Source organism: Bos javanicus, chromosome 5 (assembly GCF_032452875.1).
Source record: "Bos javanicus breed banteng chromosome 5, ARS-OSU_banteng_1.0, whole genome shotgun sequence".
NCBI lineage: Eukaryota > Metazoa > Chordata > Mammalia > Artiodactyla > Bovidae > Bos > Bos javanicus.
Window position 1 is genome coordinate 25437767 of NC_083872.1, and position 21652 is coordinate 25459418.

The 21652-nt window shown below is 36.1% G+C and overlaps 2 protein-coding genes across 9 annotated transcripts in view; one reads left to right on the forward strand and one right to left on the reverse strand.

Annotated features, from left to right (window-relative positions):
- Positions 1-13896, forward strand: part of VEZT (vezatin, adherens junctions transmembrane protein) — a 79697-nt gene extending 65801 nt beyond the window's left edge. For 5 of the 7 annotated variants that reach the window (XM_061415774.1, XM_061415775.1, XM_061415776.1 and 2 more), the window contains exons 11-12: positions 742-949; positions 4325-13896. In XM_061415774.1, coding sequence (XP_061271758.1) covers positions 742-949; positions 4325-4839 — 723 coding nt within the window. In that variant the 3' untranslated portion in view covers positions 4840-13896. Of the gene's footprint in view, positions 1-741; positions 950-3256 lie in introns of all 7 variants that reach the window. The other 2 variants (XM_061415777.1, XM_061415778.1) reach the window with 1 other exon arrangement.
- LOC133247244 (uncharacterized protein C3orf20-like) overlaps positions 10074-21652 on the reverse strand; it is a 136117-nt gene continuing 124538 nt past the window's right edge. For both annotated transcript variants that reach the window (XM_061415773.1, XM_061415772.1), the window contains 2 exons: positions 14439-14581; positions 10074-10214 (listed from right to left, as the gene is read on the reverse strand). In XM_061415773.1, the coding sequence (XP_061271757.1) occupies positions 10169-10214; positions 14439-14581 (189 nt within the window). In that variant the 3' untranslated portion in view covers positions 10074-10168. The remainder of the gene's footprint in view (positions 10215-14438; positions 14582-21652) is intronic.

Consider the following 21652-nt stretch of genomic DNA (forward strand, 5'->3'; position numbering starts at 1 on the left):
CTTCAGCATTACTGGTTGGGGCATAGACTTGGATTACTGTGATATTGAATGTTTTGCCTTGGAAACGAACAGAGATCATTCTGTCGTTTTTTAGATTGCATTCAAGTACTACATTTCGGACTCTTTTGTTGACCATGATGGCTACTCCATTTCTTCTAAGGAATTCCTGCCCACAGTAGTAGATATAATGGTCATCTGAGTTAAATTCACCGTGATTAGAGGATCCCAAATAATTTTCCTTAACCATAACTGCAACAGAAGCTGAGTAATAAGGATCCTACCCTTCACCTTAGAGATAAGGAGAACCATCAGATGTGGTTTTCCCTAATCCTAGCAATGGTGTTCAGACTTCCTGAAGAGTCAGAAAGAAATACAAATGTCTATCAAAGAAAGCTAACATACCTGACTACCTCCGTAAACCAACAGCCCTGCTAATTTTGATTGATTTTGACATAGCTAATAGCTTGAATCTTGACTAGATCTATCAAATGGTATCAGAGTAGAAAAACAATGACTGGAGTTGTTAAATTTTCTTATCCACAACTCTATTTAGTATCAAGTAAGTTTCGTTAAGATTTCAGTTTATCTGTGTTTGCTTTGTATGCCCAATTTGTGCTTCAGTGACCTGTGCCAGGAGTCCTTATTTTTTTTAATCTTGGAGTTCGATAGGTTCAAATCAGTGAATGCTACTAGAAACCTGTCTGCTTGAAGTGCTGTCTTCTTTCTTTCATTCATTTTCAGGAGTTAGAAGCTTATGTAGATGATGTTGATATGGACACTGATTTCAGAAAGGATGATTTTTATTACTTGTCTCAAGAAGACAGAGAGAGACAGAAGCGTGAACATGAAGAATCCAAGAGGGTGCTCCAAGAACTGAAATCTGTGCTGGGATTTAAAGCATCGGAGGCAGAAAGGCAGAAGTGGAAGCAACTTCTGTTTAGTGATCATGGTAAGCACTGACTTCAGGGTAAAAGTTTATTTCAATGTAAGGGATTCTTTTTTCTTAAACTGTAAATCTTAGCACAGAATTGTTATGGTGTTCATTTTAGGGATCCACCAGTAAGTATAGTACTTTGTCTTTTAGAGACAAAGTCAGTTTGATCATTAAAAGAGTCATTATGTAATCCAATTTAATCAGTAAAAGAGTTACTGTATAATCAGATTGGGAATATGAAGTCAGACTTTTTCATCAGTTACTCTATTTTTCTACTAAATTTGTTTCAGTGGGTTAAAGATTCTAAACCCTGTTCTCAATTATAATTTTTAATATAACACAAAATTAATAACTGTTCACTGTTGAAACCAATGAATTAAACCCTAGGCCCTTAGCTATATCACTAGGTTACTTAATAATAGTTGATTTGAATACTGTAGAAGATGGAAGGCAGAGATGCATATGTGCACGCTGTCTCCATATTTGGATTTGTACAAAAGTGGATGACTGGTAATACCTAAGATTACCCTTGAAGTTCTTTATGTAACCACCCTTCTTTTCTTTAGAACTTCATAGAAGGCAGGGAGGAAGAGAGGGGAAGCTTAGTATTCAACAGTATCATCAAACTAGCCATTTCCTAATTCAAGAATTAATTCCTCTGGATTTCTAAGCAGGTAGAGTGAGACTTCCCTTCTATTTTAGTATATGAGGAGCATCAAAATCAACTGCCTTCTCTTCCCTTTCTCTTTTTCACTAGAAGTGTATAGATTATTTGGAAGGTTCCTCATCATTCTCTTTTCTTCTCTGGGGCCCTCCCATCCTCCCTTGTCCAGATGTATACTTCTTGATTTTGTCCTCCTTCTTTCTTCCCATTGATCCCGTTTATAGCCCAGGTCCTTGTAAGGCTGGGCTTCCCTGGTGGTTCTCATGGTAAGGAATCTGCCTGCAATGTAGGAGGTCCGGATTCAATCCGTGGGTCAGGACGATCCAGTAGAGAAGGGGATTGGCTCTCCACTCCAGTATTCTTGCCTGGAGAATTTCATGGACAGAGGAGCCTAGCGGGCTACCATCCATTGGGTTGCAAAGAGTCGGACATGACTGAGCTACTAACACACACTTATAAACTTAGGCTTATATATTATAATAGCCTCTTAGCTGACTTGCATTTTCAATACCTTTTTCTTCTAAGCTATTCTTAAAGATAGCTTCTAAGCCTTTAGGTTTGCTTCTGTCTGTCCTTGAAAACTAATTTGATTTTTCTCAAACAGCACATAGATAATAGCTCTCTGTCTTAAAAACCTACAGTTTTTAACTCTGATTCCTGGTTTCAAGCCTCCATCATGAGTCCCCCATATTCAACTATATTCCCCACTATTTCTAATATAGATATCTTTCTCTACTTATATCTAATTAGACAATGGTTCTGCAAGCTGGCTGTTTTTATTAATGAAAAGTATTCGTGGTGATCCCTTTCACAGGCATCCTGTCCTCTCCACCAGTCTTTCCTCCATGAGTCCCCCTCGTACTGTTCCAGTCCTGCCACCTCTCCCACTACTACAGAGCCTTGCACGCAGGGGACACTGTTGTGGAATGAAAGGATTTCTTGAGCAAAAAGCAGAGAGTTCCTGCAACCTGCTTGTCCATATATTGGGCCTTCGTAAATCAGAGATTAGGAGTATTAGATTTTAGACACTATTGTTTCCTGTGTGTTCTATTTTTTTTGTTTCTGAAATTAAATTACAGTATTCTTAAATAGGGGCTTTATTATCCCCCACAGTATTCATTTAGAAAATTACTCAATAAGTAGATAATAAGATACGGTTTACTATTGAATCCCCAGCACATAGATCAAGAGACAGAAATCTGTACAGTCCTGGAGGCTTATATTCTAGCACAGTGTTAACATACTAGTTCATTGATGCATTATACAGATTACCCACCCTCATTTAATTAACAATAATCAGGAATATCAATCAACTTCTAATATGTGTTGCTTTAAGAATTAACAGATTTATCAGCTAACACTGTACACAAAGTTGTACACAAAGTCTGAAAATAGCACTGTATATAAACTTGTATCCTTTTTTATTGTTTAGTAACTTTTTTCATGTGGCTTTAAAACTATCCTCTTGACAGTATGGGTAAAGATATAATGATGAGAGAAGTATCTCTTTTCAGGTATGTGCTTTTGATAGTTTATATTTGAAAAGGCATAATGCTAATTTAGTTTATGAAAATAAGTAAAAAGCTGATACCTTAAAATGCTTTTCCCATGAAAAATTTCAGTACATCTTCCAGAGTTGTTTTCATCTCTGCCTACAGGGGTAAAGTCCGAATGGAATTAGAGAGGGAAATTCTACACTGGAACCTGCTGTGGCCATTTTTTTCTGTTGTTGCTGCTTCTCTAGTGGAGTTACTGCAGCTTAGGGATCTGTTTCTTGGAAATGGACACGTTTTACAAATTATTTTTTAAAATAAACGCCAGATCTTCAAGACGCACTTTTTTTTCTTCCGTCATGCTTCATAACATATTGTATTGTACTAACCCCTCATACTGGGAGGAGAGACTGCATAGCAAGCAACCCACTGCCTACTAACATCAAGAGGGGCTAAATAAAACTTCATTTTCCTTGAAAGGACAACTTCTGCCGTATGGATGTAATATTTATGTATTACGCTTTGTACAGTAGTTGATATGGAATACAGGTTTTATTTTATTTTATATTTTTCTGTGGCGTTAAAATATGTAGAAGTTACGGCTTTACTGTCATCAGGGTCTTATTAGGTGGTTGACAAGTGAGTTGAATTGTATGTTGTAATTTTTTTCCATGATGTTTTAACTTGTAAATATGTGTGTGTTGATGATGATAGGATTATTACTTGAATTACTCTTAGGTGTTTCGTCTATCATACTATGGGTGAAACCATGCTGCTTATCCTTTAGTACAGTGGCTCTCAAACTCGTGTGCGCATCAGAATCCAGCAGAGGGCTTGTCAAACCTTAGCCAGTCCTCTTCAGTTTCCGATTCAGTAGGTATGGGGTGGAGCTGAAGAATTTTCATTTCTAAAAAATTCCTAGGTGATGCTGACTGATGCTGTTGGTTCAAGAGCCACACCTTGAAAACACTGCTTTAATGGTTTGAATTAAGAGAATACATGAGGTGTTTTAAAATATTTATCAAAACCCCATCTCATTTCATGTCTTAGGTATTTGATCTCTTATAAAGTTCTCTGGTTTTATAAATTTACTTTGATTTACTAGAAAGTTTTATTTAGCTTTTATTTATTGTTCTTTATAAGAAAAACCTACTTGGAGTTTAAATTAAAGTTTAAATCATTGCTGGGTTTTTAGTTATTATTTTTCTTTCTTTTTTTTTTTTTCCTTTGAAGCTGTGTTGAAATCCTTGTCTCCTGTAGACCCAGTGGAACCCATAAGTAATTCAGAGCCATCAGTGGATTCAGATATGGGGAAAGTTGGTAAAAATGATACTGAAGAGGAAAATAATAAAACCTCTACAGCTGACAATGAAATAAGTAGTAGGACTGAGTATTTATGTGAATACCCTGTAGATGGTAAAAGTAAAGACAATTCTGCAAATGAAGTCTTCTTCCAAGGAGCTGAAGAAAGAGCACATTACCAATGTGAGAGTGAAGATGAGTCTCCGCAGGCAGATGTAGATGGCCTGGCCCCTGCCCACCCAACCCCCAGGGTCTCATCACAGCCCTCCATCAAGCAGAGGCTGGCACAGCTACAGCTGTCCCCTGGTTTCACTTTCACTGCTGGCCTCGCTGCAGAAGTGGCTGCTAGATCTCTCTCCTTTACCACCATGCAGGAACAGACTTTTGGTGATGAGGAGGAAGAACACATAATACAAGAAAATGAAAATGAGGTAGAAGAAAAGTAAGAACCAAGATTTACGTGAAGGATTTTATTCTTTTTTTGTGAAAGTGTTTTAACTTCAAGACTAGAAATTCCACTGGAAAGGGAAAATGAGTGTAAGTTTACTGTGTTTAAAGCTAAGATGTGAAATTATAGGAAGAACCTGGGTTTGAACAACTGATCTGGAAATACTAGTTACCTATAAATGGCAGACCTTTTAGGAGAATAAGAGAAAGGTAAGGGCTCTCTTGAATAAATTGCTGTTTTATTTGCAGCATGACTGATTGATCTTGGAAACTCTTTAAGTATCTTTAATAACAAATGAATTTATCATTTCTTGCCAGAATTTACTACCATAAAATGAGTGGGATAATTCTGTTGCAAGAATATTAACATTTAGTAAGGCTCCTTTTTACTGTATTCTCGCAGTTAATAACTGCAGCTATTATGTCAATAACAAGTTGTTTGTATTTAATTTTTGTTTATACCAGTCTTAAAGATACACGTTCTGAATAAAAAAAGTTGAATTCATGAAATTGATGTGTACTGGGGTTTGGAACTAAAACATGGTTTCGAAAGTACTTGGGTTGTAATATGTGTCCTTGTTTGTATGTGTATTCAGTATCTTAAGATTTCTTAATGATCTTGTAAAGAAAAACATTGCACCTTTTTAGGAATTATCCTTTAAGTTTTTGTATATTTATCTTTTTCTGTTGTTGCAACTAAAAGAGATGATACCAAAGTGGGATCTCTGTAGTTCGAGGCCTCATCCCCGACTTTATAAAAAGGTTTCTTCCATCAGTTTCCCTAGAGATAATGGGTGCCATTGCCATCAGTAAATCATGATGCTGCTAATTTCTAGCCTGAAGATGTACCCTCTCCACCTTAATAAGATTATGGAAACATCCTGTTGACTTCTTGGAAAGCATCCTTGTCTCCTTAATAACTTTATTTACAAACTACCTCCTAAGACGTTGCTCTCCAAATTGTCTCAGTTTCATCTGTTTTGTGTTGTGATTACGTTTTCAAAGTGATATTTTCAAGAGTATATGTTTTTTACTACCTATAGCTCCTATGCACTGACATAGTTTACAGATGTTATTTGAGGAAAATGTAGGAAAAACTCTATGCTACTGTCCTAGAAAGGAAATTATGAATCTAGTGTGCCTTTGGAGTTAAAGAAACACATTTAAATTCTTGTAACTTAGCACTTCAAATGAGTAAATTTTTGTATACCAAAGGGGATTTTTTTTTTTCCAGTAATCTAAGGAATTTTATTTTTGGTCCCGAGGAAAAACTTCGTTCTGCTTTATATGAATAATAGCGATTTCATATACTATAAGTGATTCTGCCAGTTGCCAAATATTCTGGGACTTACCCATAATTAAGCTCTTAGGAGCAATATGTTAGGGTGGGCCTGTAACACTTAGAAATAGCTAAATTTCAAGAAAAAATTTTGTGTTGTAACTATTACAGTCTTAAATGATAATGCTTAGAGTTTATTTTCGCTTGAAATTGCTTAGTTTGCCAACTCCTTTTTTCCTTGAATTTAGAATTATGGAAAAACTTGGATAATCTTTCTCTAAATCTATATAACCTTATACACAGAATTAGAGTTTAATCATTTTTAATTCTATTATTATATATATATATATTTTACTACACCAGTTTGTGGGAAATATCTTCATTATATTATGCCAGTTTTATTTAATACTTTGTAAAATGGTACTTTTTAATTTTGAAAGACTAATTTTAATCAGGAATTCTTTTTTATTATTATTTTTAATCAGGAATTCTTAACCTTCCATTCTGATCTGTTTTATTCACTAGTTGTTACTTAGTTCTATGAAAATTCTACTTGAAATCATGATAAGAAGGGTCTTGGAATTGTAATTGAATGTTCTTTTATGTACTTTTCAAAATTTGTCATTTTTTAGAATATTTCCAAGGTAAAAAATTATTTTACCTGTGAAAATTCCTTATTTTCTCTTACAATAGTCTAGCGGTCAGTGTTTCTCTGTTCCTCTCCCCGCCCTCCACCCACCCCCGTGGGCCCACCTGCATTAAAATAAACTGTAGGTCTTATTTTTTTTTAATGCAGATTTGGGGTCGTACTCTCAATTATTCTTAGTGGTCATTTTGGAACAAGATGTAGGTGATATTTATACCCAGTAAAAATCTAACAACTCTGTCTAGGACCTTATTGTTCTTGCCATGAATACCTTAGGAAATAAATAACTCAGTGTAACATACCTAGATATTTTTGTTACTTTTCTCAGAATATTTCAATTTTCCTTATCAGGCTTGTGACTAGTTTTATGGCTGTCATCCTCTGTCCAAAAGAAGCCCTCTGGGGAAAATATTCTGTGGGGAAAACTTGTAATTGTGCTTTCCAAATTTAACAATGGTATTTTGACAGAATAATTCTTGTAAGGAGTAATACCGTGAGAGCTTTTAATATAAATGTTTCTATAAAAAAGGCATTTAGGTCACTCTTAAAGACAAGATTTTTGCCCCTTGCCTACAGTTAGGAAAGTCATGGCAGTAAATGATCTGGTGACAGTTATCATATCTTAAATCCTTTTTTTCCCCAAGCCTTCAGTGAAAGTCTACATATCTGGCCTATCTAGGGCCAGACTTTTGCTGGTCCTGGATTGGCAGGTCGTTGCTTATTTTCACAAGTTGTCTCTTTGATCTGACTTCCAAAGTTAAGTCCTCATTAAAATCAATTGTACTTAACAGCGTGTGAATATATTTCATTAGAAACTCATGCAATTGACTCAAGTTTAATTTCTGAAGTTGTTGAAGATAAAGTCAGAAAAAAATGCATTTAAGGCAACTTTCTATGGAAATTTAAGAATATGGTTTTAAAGAATTAATATAGAAGGATAGACCTGAGTTTAAATCCCAGATCTCTATAATTTAAAAGCTATCAGTGCAGCTGAAGTAATAATATCATGGAGAGTTTTTATATTAAAACCCAAATTCTCTGAATTACTAAATGATATTTGTGACTTCTGACTTCTCAGACATAGTTAAAAAGAAAATAAAACTTTTGAGGCTGGGAAACAAGACCTGTTTATATTAGTAAGCAGTTAGTAAATATGTTAATAAAATAGGTCAAAAAATTTAACTCAACTTTTTTGAAAAATAAATAGTAATATTCTGATTCACATAATAAAAATGGTAAAGTTTTTAATGTTAAAGCATAAAAAGAATTAAGTTCTGATACATTTCATACAACTATAAGTCACTGGAGTATTAGTCAAAAGCAACCCTAGAGGTCATTTCACTCTGATGACTGACTTTTACTTACACATCATCAGTAATGTAAAATATGAAATATTTTGATAAATTTATATCATGTGGGAAGAAAAGGTCAATGGATCTGGTTTAATCATAGCATATTGTTTCTCTATCTGAACAAAACAAGAGCTGCATACCATAAGGCTGTAGTATAGCTCATTATTTGATCTAAAGTGGATAACCAGAAAAAGCATAAAGATTGATTTATCCCTCCAATTCTATTTATAAGACATTTATGCAAATCACACTGAGAATTACGAGATGAGCTACAGGTAACACCCTGGTGGTTCAGTGGTTAGGACTCCATGCTTCCATTGCAGGGGCCATGGGTTCAGCTCCTCATTGGGGAACTAAGATCCCACATACCACATGGTGCAACCAAAAAAAAAAAGAAAACTACAAATATTTTAGAAGGGAAAATATCTTAAATACAGTAACAATCCATTTATATCATCATTGGCTATATCATATGCTAAGGCGGCTACCTTGCATAATTTAATTTTTCAGTTAACTGAGGCAAATCCATTTAATCATTATTTTTTTAACAGTTTTATAAGAAATATTCTAAATATACTTTCTACTTCTCTGCATTTTCTTTGTCATCTTTAAGAACATGGGGTGATAACAGAAATCCACCCTTAGGGGCTGCTGAGATATAGAATGCCCTTTACTACGTGACCTTGCGTTGCTGTGCTTTTTGAGTCATATCTGTTTTTCACAGTTTCTCTATCTTCCCTTATAATCAGTTGTCACTTTTTGCTGCTGTCCTGTATGCCTGCTTCCCGCACTAGGCCCCTAACTTGCTGCTTCTAATCTGCTGTGGACTGAGAAACCAGATTGCCAAGCTTGCTAGAATTGTGTCTAAAATAAGAGTAAGTAGACTGAACAAGGCTTAAGGGGCTTTTCTGTCAGTACAGTGCATGGACTTTGTGGTACCTGTTTGGCTGCTCAGCATACTTTTGTTTGCTTCTTAGTTCTTTACTAAGAATTTGCTAAAAATACTTGTTTGAATATGTGATTGCCATACATTTAGAGTATTAATTCAGTTTTTATATGGTGATGTTTCTAAGACTCTCCATTAATGAATTCAGCCATAAAAGAAAATTTGACTATCTTTGTATAAATCACTGTATATATTTTAGGAAAATGTTAAATATTTTGTTCTTGCTAAGTGTTCTAATATAGTATGCAGACTTAAAACTTAGAGCACTATAAGTAGACTTCAACTCTGTTCACCAAGATTTATATTCTAGAACTATTGGTTTGAGACTAAACATGCATGGCTAATTTAGTAAGAACTGCCTAACTGAATATTTGGGGAATGAGTCATTCTAGATATCCCAGTTTTCTGTGGAGCTTAAACCTCTAAAGAGCTTTTAAATTTTTTGGAATTACTGAAGAAAATCTTTTTAAAACAATATGCATCACTGCCTTCTTAAGCAATATATGAAATACATTGAAAAAATTTTGATGTCAAAATGATTGTTACTAACAACAGTTTTACTGTAATAAACTACTCAGGCACTGAAAGCTATATGCCCCTTTACTAAATAAGTCATTCTGCTGTGCCTTTGATTTCTAATAGTTTTGATTCTCTATTACTGCTCACTAAAGTGTGCCTGTAGCAATAGCCTTTCTCTACCTTCATAATGTTCCTTCTAGACTGCTTCAGTTTTGGAAAACAGCTGACTGAGACAGCTAGCATAATGTATAAAAAATACAAAGAGTAAACTGACTCAGTGAAAACCTGAAAAACTGGATTATACCTAACTACATGAATTATAACTTATTACCTGTTTCATTGCTGTCTTTAAGTGTACTAGATTAGAGTCCTGTTCTCAGAATAGAAGAGCTGTCAGTATACCAAAGAAACCATTTTGTTTTCATACTTTACCATCTATATATTTCACGCTGCTAATATTTTTGGCGCTGATTAAAACCAGTGTAGTCAAATTAGCTTTTTCTATAGTACTTTCTATTTGAATTGGATACCGCACGATGCCAAGGATTTCTTTGGCTAGGTTGTTTTTGTTATGTCAGTTTTGTTTTTAGAGAAATGTATCCTCATTTTCAAAACACGAAGTAGGTTGAGCCCTGGAAAATAAGGAAAGTTTTGTTATTGATACTATGGAGAACTGAACGGTAATAAGGATTTTAGACTCAAAACAATTATACACAGGAAAATTATTCTTTGATTATACAAGTTTTTAAGATACTATCTTTTATTCAATTAAATGTATATTAAAAGCTGGCCAAACATAAAAGTGTTAGATCTAATGATCTTGACAGATACTTGAATGACTAAATTCCCACTGCCATTCTGTATTTTGCATGTTTAAGTTATAATTTTATGTGTTAATCAAGCATGATTATTTTTCTTGTGAAAAATAAACATTAGATTTGCATGTTATATAATATCTGCAAGTAAAATTCAAACCTGTCCAGAAAGTGATACTTGTCTGATATCAGCACTGAACTACTTGCTTTTACCAAAGTCTGATTGTGTTTTAGTAACCATATGTTGATTCATCCTGCCATCTAATTACACGGTAATTAGAGAATCAGCCCACTTATTTTATGGCCATGCCTCAAAGTCAGCTTTCAGTTATTCATGCTGCTAGAAGGGAATTATGATACAATTTTCATCAAAAAATAGATGATCCAAAACACTGTCTTAAGTTGAAGCTGCCATTACAAAATAGTTATGAAGCCAAACTTGGTTTGGTGATACAAGGAGAAAAATTCTCTTTAAGTGTAGTTGTGAGAAGAAAATGACTCTACCTAGTATAATTGCTGTAAATCAAAAAGAGGGTGAATTGATTCCAGAATTCACATATACAGAAGTTTAACATGAATAAGGAGTTGATTTTTATGGATATCCTAAAATGTGTGATAAATTAAAATACATATGTTTTAAATGCTATAAATTTTAATATATATTTTAACCTGTGAGCGATTCAGTTAGTTTCATTTCTATTTACTAATTTCATTTGTTAAATATCAAACATTTTACTGCAACAGGACAGTATTTAAGTTGTGTATACTTTGGAATACACTGTTTTTAAAAGTGAGTATATTCTGTGAGATACTGTTGCACAAGTATATTTCTCCTCTCATTTATATTTTAAGAGTTTCTCCAAATAAGAGATAATTTTACTATTTTGGACTTGACATTTTTCACTTTTTAGCATTTTCTTAAAGGTCGGCTACCTACAAATTATTTTATCATTGAACATATTTTAAAAACTAACACAGTCTTTTACAAGTAATTACATTCTTTTTCCCTTCCCAAGTACATCTATAATATATTAGCTCAAATGGAATCTGTATTAGCTGAATCACAGTATTTTCTGCACTTTTATTTCACCAACTTGTACTTCTGTTCATAACATGATTTAAATAATGCTTACTCAAGCACAGTACTAGCATCTGTCGACATACAGAAAGCTCCAGATATGTTACACCCATCCCTTAAAGACTGGCTTATGGTTCTGGTACAGCCCTGGAGGTCCATATGAGTGAAAAGCCAGAAGTCTGCCTGAGCTGAAAACACTCCCAAGGAGTTTGGTTTTGTTTGGGTTTGTTCTAGGTATGGTCCCAGGGATCCCAGATCAAACCAGGCCCCTGGGCCTATCCTAGAACCAACCTAAACTCGCGCATCATTCCTGGAACGTCAAGAGTGTGAAGGCTGAAGACAACCTGAAGCTGACGAGACATACTGAGTTTAATGTTTTTTTTGTATGTGTGCCTATGTGTGAACAAGAATTGGTTCCTTAATCCTTCTCAAATAGAGGGATGACAGTGGACAAGATAGTCTTACCAGACTTTGACATTATAGTAATTTATCACAATAGGAACATGGTATATAATATGGTTATTATTAATTGCCAGTGAGAAGCATTGTTCTTAAAATTTTTATTATCTGGTGTCTATTTTTAGGGTAAGCAACTTAGCCACCAAAACAAATTTCCCTCCTCCCCAAATTCATGATTTCTGCTTTTGCTTTTCTCAAAAACTTTCTACTCAACAATAGTATCACAGTCTCATTTAACTAATTTTTCGTAGTTTCTAAAAAGGTATTCTAAAAAGTCTTTGCTTTCTTGCTGCATTGTAGGTGATTCTTAAACTCTTGTTTCTGGAATTTAATGCCTTTTTCTTTTAATCTGTTACTGAATCTACCACATTGCTTTCAGCTTGCTTTTTGAAATTCAGATCTGGGGAGAACTTGAGCAACATTTGTAGATGCTCCATCCCTGTTAGACTCAATGTAGGCTGCATTTTGGAATCTGCTATAAGATTTTTAGCAAGGTTCTTTATTTTTGTTCCCTGCTGCTCTGGATTTTTAAAATATTCTGACCTAGTTGATTTATCAAATGGCCTCATATTATAACATCACTATAGTCATATACATGTTTTTATTTAATTTGGAGAACAAGATTTCTGAACAGGCATATTGAAAACACCCCCAAAGGTTGTTATACACCTTTGGTTATTGTATTTGTATATTGTATTATACAATATAATATTTGTATATTATACAAAATAATATTTGTATATTATATTATACACCAAAGGTTATTAATACACAATGAAAATGTATATCAGTAGATTTAGACCATGTTTGAAGTAATTGCAGACTAAGCAGGGACTGTACCTGTGAAAGCAGCTGAAACTGTGCTATTCTTCCAAGCCTTGTCACACTAGAAAAATCTGGCCGGTGAGGTGTCCTTTAAAATAGGACTGAGAGACTGTCGAGGCTCATCTGAAGAACTCAACCCTGGGCTTATTTCTGTATTACATTCGTTATGTAGATGCTTCATCCCATGGATTCTGTTATTTTTGCCTTTTAAATCTTGCTATGTTTACGCTTCTCAATGTTTTTCTTTTTGCACAATGTTTTCCTGTTTGTGTAAATCAAAGCACTGTACATGTTACTCTGTGTGTGTGTATATATTCTTAATAAAAGAGTAGACTATGGGTCTACTGATTTTGAATTTTAAAGCTAAATGATTTAAATGTGTTTTATTGTCTTGTAAATTCACTCTTAATTTATGCCTCAAGTCTTCTCATTCATTTTTTTCTCTAATGCACTATATAGATTTAATAGGTGAGCCTTATTTTCATCTTCTGCCAGAATTTGACATTTTGTGTTCACCCAAACATGAAGAAGTTCTGTCATCTGCATTCTTATATCAGTGCACAGTTAACTTTATTTCTTGACAGTTAGCCCAGCTTATGTTTGTATACAGTAAGTATTCTTGGTTATGGGAAGGGGCCTGTCTACTCACTTTTAACATGGTTATTTATGAACACTGACAATAGGAATTTGCATACTGTCCTACAAAGTTGATGCTTACTTACATAGGAAGTTTCTAAAGTCTGCCTTCACTTTAGGTATTTTCAGAGTGTTAAGGTGTATTTTTTAAATATCATTTGAAAATATTCTTTCAGAGATGCTTTAATTTTTACTTTTTGACTACTTATGTTTTATATGGTAAAACTACGTTTCCAACCCTACTTGAAGACTTGAGAGTATAACCTTTTTTGAACAGTAATTTCTTTGATAACTCTATGTATTTTATCATAATGCATTTTTGTGAACTGTTTTAAAAGATTTTACAAAATCCCAACAGTAGGTTTGTACATATCTCTATTATTGTCGTTCCTCCTTAGCCTAAGTCTCCAATAAAATCTGTACTTCTTTATACTTTGTACCTTTTGTATTCTGGTGTTTGTCACATGAATTAGCCAAAAGATAAAATTTCTTTTTCTGTTTCTTCTGTCTTTATTTTCTTATTGGACTTTTTTTTTTTCCCCCAATATTTTTTCCCAAAAGACAGTGGTTGTCTAGGAAAGCCTTGGATTCATTAGTCTGTTTGATCATTCAGGTGCCTCACATGAGACTTTATCAGCGCAAAAGCAGCAGGTTAAGTGTAAAAACTCTATTTTACCATTCTCTGTGACATTCTCATCCTGTTACATTTGTTGCCTTACATGACCTCCCTTACAGAAAGGGCCTGTTGAACTAATAAGGGAGTTAAGGTCCTGTGGATCATACTTTTCCTGTGTAATGAATGGAAAGTTGGTTTTAACTTTCCTAAGCTTAGCTATAGACTTGGGAACATTCATGGTAATTCCACAGTGGCTCTTCAGACTGAATGCTGGTTAAAGAGAAAGTGATCTTCCTTGAACTGAACTTTTAAATAAATAAGCTACCCCTTTGCAGAAAAGATTTGAGGCAAGGAAATTTTGCTCTTGTCTGAGATTTTTTTAATTAAAAATGCAAAGATAAAGTAGATTGTATATAGTTTACTCTACCGGATCCTGAAGTCATTGGGTAGGAAATATCCCATATGATAATCACTCCTTGTCTTCACAGTTTGCTTTTGAAGATCCTTAGCAGATGTGCCATAACCATTGAAAATAAAGTTGGCAAATAGTAATTTTCCCCGAATATACATCTGTAAAAATTAATAAAACTCTTAGAGAAAATGGCCAGATAAAAATTAGTCCTGTTTGTTTGAAGTAACATCTTAGATGTGTCTGTACAAGAAAATATTAATTTTTATATACAAAATAATGTTAGGTAATAAACATGTTCCTAGAATCCAGATATGTTGTTTGAAGATTAAAAAAACAGGCTCAGTTGTTTTCTCACTCAAAGTCATGCACATGAGGTGGCAGAACCAATGTCCAAACCAATTCTAAAAGGATAACCAGCCTTCATCATTATGGTAAGCTACTTGTGGATACATTTAATTTTACAGCTAACCTCTAGGATAAAGTAGAAAGACCTGAATTGGAAGTCAGTAGAGTTGGATTGTGGACAAAGCTACTTTCTCAGTCTCAGACAAATCATTTAATCATAATGAGCCACAGTTTGCTCAGTAAGAAAAAGACAGTTGCTCATGTGAATGTATGGCAAAACCCACCACAATATTATAAAGTAATTAGCTTCCAAATAAAATAGAAAGAGACAGTTGTCATTTATGAATTGGACTAGACTTCCAAAATCCTCTTCTAGGAGTAAGATTCTCAGATTGTCTCTTTCTTAAAGAGATACAGTTCCACTATGTAAAGCCATATTTGTCTTTTCTTTCCAGGGTGCAAGAGAGCTAATATTTAGGCACAGGTGAGCATCTTGGAAATTTTTCAATTTTTAGAGGCTAGAAAGGTTAAGAAGAGGTGGCAGGGGAAGGAGATAGTAGTTTTAAAACAATGTAGCTGGTTCCAACACAGAAAATAACCTAAGAAGTAAGTACACCGTATTTTTAAAGTTGTCCAGTACAAGTGCTTTAACGGGACTGTAAGGTTCAGAAGAAACAGTTGTTCTCTATGATGACATGTTATTTCTTTCCTCTTAGCATGATCTTTAAATCATGAAGGGATGTCCTATTGCAAGGTTTGCTCAAGGAAGAGAATAATTATTATTATTTCATTTTAGGAACAAAAGAATCTCTCTTGTTTCCTTTCTGGGATCATCTATAAACACTGGCTGAGATGGAGCTTGGTGTGGTTCCTTGATCTGAAACACATTATTCTTTGACTTTATTCTTTAGCACCCATGTCTGGCTGTTAGTCATGAAGCTACTTATCTTGCCTGTACTTAGATACATGATTAATGATAGGCAGTGACAAAGGTACTGTGTTCAGTGTATGAATATTTCACAAGATCGGAAGAATTTAACAATGATAATCTCTTAAACATTGATATCAGGGTAACTTAGCTATTTTTTTCTACAAAGATAAATGTGAAACATTTGTATAATAGAAAAAAATGTAGTTTAAGAAATTGATAAGTTGCAAATGTGCAGGATTTCATTGTTATTTGGGGCTTATAATCATCCATATAAGCCATCCCCTCTTAGGTTGAAATTGAAGCCTAGAAAAAAGTGGACAAAGCAGAAATCTTTTGTTCTTGGAGAAATAACTTAGTCAAAATACAGAGAAATGTTAGACTAGGAAAAAAAAAAAAAACCCAGAAGCCAGGATATGACCAGACACAGTATTAAAATTTTAAGTATTTTCTTACTGAAATCATGTTGAATTTGAGTTTCAGTTGAGCTTCAAAACCTGGAATAAATAATCCAGATGTTCTCAGCATTTTATCAAATAAAGACTCCTGATGTTATTTTCCCCATGGGACCTATGCTTTGAAATTTTTTTAATCTATCACAAAATCTATGTTCATTAAAACTCTGTAGATTGGGACTTCCTGGAAGTCCAGTGGCTAAGATGCCATACTTTCAGTGCTGGGGCCTCAGATCTGATCACTGGTCAAGGAACTAAATCCCACCTGTCATAACTTAGTTCCCAAGCCGCAACTAAAGATCCTGCATGCCGCAACAAAGATTGAAGAGCCCGAGTGCCTCAACTAAGACCTGATGCAGCCAAATAAATACTTTTTTAAAAATACTCTGTAAGTTGCATACCCTCCCAAGTCCCTCCCTTCTTTGTTTTTTCAGCTAGCCAAAGTTATAATGGCCATTTAATCAGAGTGTATGCTGCATGCTGGACTTCCCAGGTGGCACTAGCGGTAAAGAACCTGCCTGCCAATGCAGGAGAGAGAAGAGATGTGGGTTCAATCCCTGCGTCAGGAAGATCCCCTGAGTAGGAAATGGCAACTTACTCCAGTATTCTTTTTTTTTTTTTTTTAATACTCCAGTATTCTTGCCTGGAGAATCCCATGGACAGAGGAGCCTGGTGAGCTACAGTCCATGAATTGCAAGAGAGTCAGACATGACTAAGCACTCATGCAAGAGGGATATGGAGGATGCAGAATGCTTTTTATGGTGATCAGGTGTGAGGGAGTGAGGGAACCATCCCCCACAGAAGAGTATTGCAGAAGCTGTAAGTGAAAGGGCTTTGAGGCAGGAACAGAAGTAAAGAGGCAAGAGCGGCTGAAGCCCCACAAGAAAGGGGCTGGTCAGTCAGGGAGGGTCTTGAAATGAACAAGGCTTTTACTTTGAGTTAGGAAGCCTTTGGAGGTTGTTGGGCATTAAAGTAACATGGCTTAGATTTTTGCAGATCTGTTGGCTATTGCAGTGATCTGTGTGAGGGATGCTGGGTGCTGGTAGTGAAGGCAGTCAGGGGTGATCAAATTCTGGATCTATGTTGAAGGCAGAGCCAACAGGACTTGCTGATGTAATTAATGTGCAGTATAAGAAAGGGGAGGTCTAGAAACTTCTATGGTGTTCAGCTTGAGAAACTGGAGGGACAGAGTTGTCATTTATTGAGAAGGAGCACCCAGTAAGGTTTGGGTAGAAATTGAACTGATTTTGGATAGGCTACATATGAAGTACTTATTAATCTTTAGGTGGAAATAGGAACAAGCAATTTGATATATGAGTTTAGGAGAGAGATCCAGACTGGGAGATGTCACAGTTTGGGATGTGGTTAAAGGTATGAATATAGGTCAGATGATAGAGTCAGAAAGCTGAGATCTTTCTTTGGGGTATCTGAAGCTGGAAATCAGGAGATAAAAAGGAAACTGCCAAGACTGAATGAGAGCAGTCAGACATAAGAGTGGTGTTCTGAAGCTGAATGAACAAAGTATTTTATAACAGAGGCCGTGACTAATTGTCAGTTCAGTTCAGTTGCTCAGTCGTGTCCGACTCTTTGTGACCCCATGGACTGCAGCACTCCAGGCCTCCCTGTCCATCACCAGCTCCCAGAGTTTACTCAAACTCATGTCCATTGAGTCGGTGATACCATCCAACCATCTCATCCTCCATCGTCTGTTGGGAGCCGGCATATTGCATATTGAGTGCATATTGCATATTCAGTGCAGCACTTTCACAGCATAATCTTTCAGGATCTGGAATAGCTCAACTGGAAGTCTATCACTGCGTAAGGAACTCCACCCGTGGCAAAGGTCATGAGGAAGGAGGCTCGGCATACGCAAAGGCGGGATCGAGCCTCAAGAGTCCCCCTGGAAATTCTCGAGCATCTACCCCCATAACCACAGTCTGCCTACTTTCTGCTTTGTGCTTTCACCTACACCTCTGACTTTACGGGGGGCTGTCCCCCACTACCTCTCTCTGAAAAAAGAGTTAACTTATAGCTCCAGTTAATAAAGTTCCTGGGTGTGACAGTGTTTCAACTTACAAACTCCTTTGGAAATCCTCTAGCCTACCTGAATAGGTTTTTCCGGCCACATGTGATTGTTCAGAGCTTCCCAACTGTGAGAGGCAGGAGACGTTCTAAACTGTCTAAATACAGATTCCTTTGAGCAGTTAAAAAATTGATTAGAAATTGTATTGGTGAAGGGTTTTTCACTTGTTGGGCCAATGTTTGCTGCTAAGTCTCCATATCCCTTACCTGCTGTGTCCCTGGCAGTGTATTGATTAATATAATTGGTGTAAGTAGTAGCTTTAATGTTTGTAACCTTGGACCCTTGAGTTAATTCTTTTTTGTTGTAGCCCACCACACCTTTCCCCTATAGGAATGCAACTTTAATGCTTTTGGAGGGTGGCGCCTGCCTAATCACCTTTAGAGAAAAATAAGTTTTCTGAAGAAAGGGTCTTAAGATGTTAACAGGCCTCCGGGCCAGAAGATGATGCAAATCACCTAAACTTTTGCATATGATAAGTTTGCAGGAAGAAAGCCTGGCTTACTGCATGACTCTACCCCTTCCCCCATTATCCTTTATGCATAACTTAAGGTATAAAAACTACTTTGGAAAATAAAGTGCGGGCCTTGTTCACCAAAACTTGGTCTCCCCATGTCGTTCTTTCTCTCACCTTCTGGCTGAATTATTCAGCCTCTTTTCTCCACTGAATTTCCTCACTGAGCTATCCTCATTCTATTACTCTTTATATCTTTGATAAATATTTAAATAAGTAGGTCACCGATGCCGTCTCTCCTTCGAATACCCTGGATCAGCCAGGGCTGGACCCCGGCAATCGTCCCCTTCTCCTCCCACTCTCAGTCTTTCCCAGCATCAGGGTCTTTTCCAATGAGTCAGTTCTTCACATCAGGTGGCCAGAGTATTGGAGTTTCAGCTTCTACATCAGTCCTTCCAATGAATATTCAAGACTGATTTCCTTTAGGATGGACTGGTTGGATCTCCTTGCAATCCAAGAGACGCTCAAGAGTCTCCTCCAACACCACAGTTCAAAAGCATCAATTCTTTATAGTCCAACTCTCACATCCATACATGACTACTGGAAAAACCATAGCCTTGACTAGATGGACCTTTATTGGCAAAGTAACGTCTCTGCTTTTTAATATTCTGTCTAGGTTGGTCATAACTTTTCTTCCAAGGAGTAAGCGTCTTTATAATTTCATGGCTGAAGTCACCATCTGCAGTGATTTTGGAGTCCCCAAAAATAAAGTCTCTTACTGTTTCTACTGTTTCCCCATCTATTAACATGTCAAATGCTGCTAAAAGAGCAAGAAAGGTGAAGCCTTTGGGTATCTTCAGAGCAATGCAGGAGACCTGGTTTTGATTGCTGGGTCGGGAATATTGCCTAGAGAAGGGAAAGGCTACCCACTCCAGTGTTCTTGGGTTTCTTTTGTGACTTAGCTGGTAAAGAATCCACCTCCAATGCAGGAGACCTGGGTTCGATTCCTGGGCTGGGAAGATCCCCTGGAGAAGGCAAAGGCTACCCACTCTGTTATTCTGGCCTGAAGAATTCTATGGACTGTGTAGTCCATGGGGTTGCAAAAGGTGGGACACAACTAAGTGACTTTTACACACAGAGCAATGCCTGCTCAAGTTCTTTGCTCATTTTTTATTGAGCTATTGGTTTATAAACCAATTGGGCTATTGGTTTATTTTGTTGTTGAGTTTTAGGAGTTCTTTATATCGTCTGGATATTAATCTTTTATCAGATATATGCTTTGCAAGTTTTTCCCCTTCTGTGAATATGTTTACACTCTTTAATAGTGTCCCTTGACAATAAACATATTTAATTTTGATGTAGAAAAAAAATCTTATTTTTCTTTTGTTGCTAAATCTCCTCTTTTCAAGAAAGTCAATAATAACACCTGGTTCATAGGATTATTATGAGGATTAAATAAATTACTACATGTGAATACATATAAAAAGACTGGGACAATACTTACCATGTCAGAAGCATTCAATAAATACTAGCCATTATTCAGGCTAAGTTTAGTACAAAAACCATGGGTTAGAGGGATAGAATTATGTGACATGAAAGCCACTGGAGCAGAGTCTCAGGACCACGATCAGCAGTGTAAAATGATGCAGAGATGTCAAATAAGATCCCACAAACTTAGACTTGACACCAACAAGGTAAGACCGTGGTAAGACAGAGTTAGATGCCAAATTATACTGGATGGAAAAAAAGTGTTAGGCTCTTTTTTGTCCAGGGTCAAGTCTCCTACTGTTTATGCTCTTATGGTGCTCCAAAACAAGAATAAACCTGTGGGGGGTTGCTAAGGTACAAATTTGACTGGATTTGGAGTCAAAACAACTAGGTTAGAGTCTCTGGTCTCCTACCACTTGATGCCTGTGCTCACTTCCAGAGTTCCCATTTCCTCACTTAAAGGACAATTATTCCTATGTTACGAGGTCAACAAGGGTTTGAAAAGTAAACATAATGATAAGTCATTAATTAATATTGTCATAATAAATGGCTCTAACTCCTCTTCTTATTCTTTCTAACGTTCAGTAGTTCCCCCTGCATGCCAGATCTTGTGTAGTGGGGTATTCCCACCTCTCAGATAATTGACTTACAGGTTTACAGTGGTAATTAAGATGAGATTAATACACATCTAGGGGCTTCCCAGGTGGCACTAGTGGTAAAGAACTCGTCTGCAAATACAGGAGATGTAAGAGACACATGTTCGATCCCTGGGTCAGGAAGATCCCCTGGAGGAGGGCATGGCGACTCACTCTGGTACTCTTGCCTGGAGAATCCCCATGGACAGAGGAGCCTGGTGGGCTACAGTCCATAGAGTCACACAGAGTTGGACAAGACTGAAGCAACTTCATACACACACACACAATACACATCAAATGCTTATGACAATTTGGCATGCTGTTCTATGCTATTGGGAAACTTTTGTCTGAGTTTTAGTGGTGACTATATCTTCAGGTCTGCTTCCTGAGCCACTGCATTCCTCATGGCTGTGATGTTCACCAATTTAATTCATCTTCAACTGTTGCCATAAAAAGCAAGTGCTTAAAATATTACCATTGAATAGATCAGTGGATCTTTTTGTTCACTTTGTTTTGGTTGTAGACATGCAGAAGTTTGAGGATTTAATCTGCTGTTCAGTGAACAGAACATGGGGCTCCTCCTGAGTTCCTGCAGGTGCCTAAGCAAAGATGTTTTCAGCAGAGAAATGGCCCAGGCTTGGTCACCCTCACCCTTGGGAGCCACATTTCAGGGCAGGACATAAGTCGCATTTATTTACTCTGATTTGCACCTTGTTGTGTGGCTTCTTTTATTCTTTTTTAAAAGTTTATATTTCTTTTTATTACATATCCCAAGTTACCTTAGAAATGAATACATTTTCAAAACATAATAAGAATAAATTCTATAAAGAATATTTGAATAGCC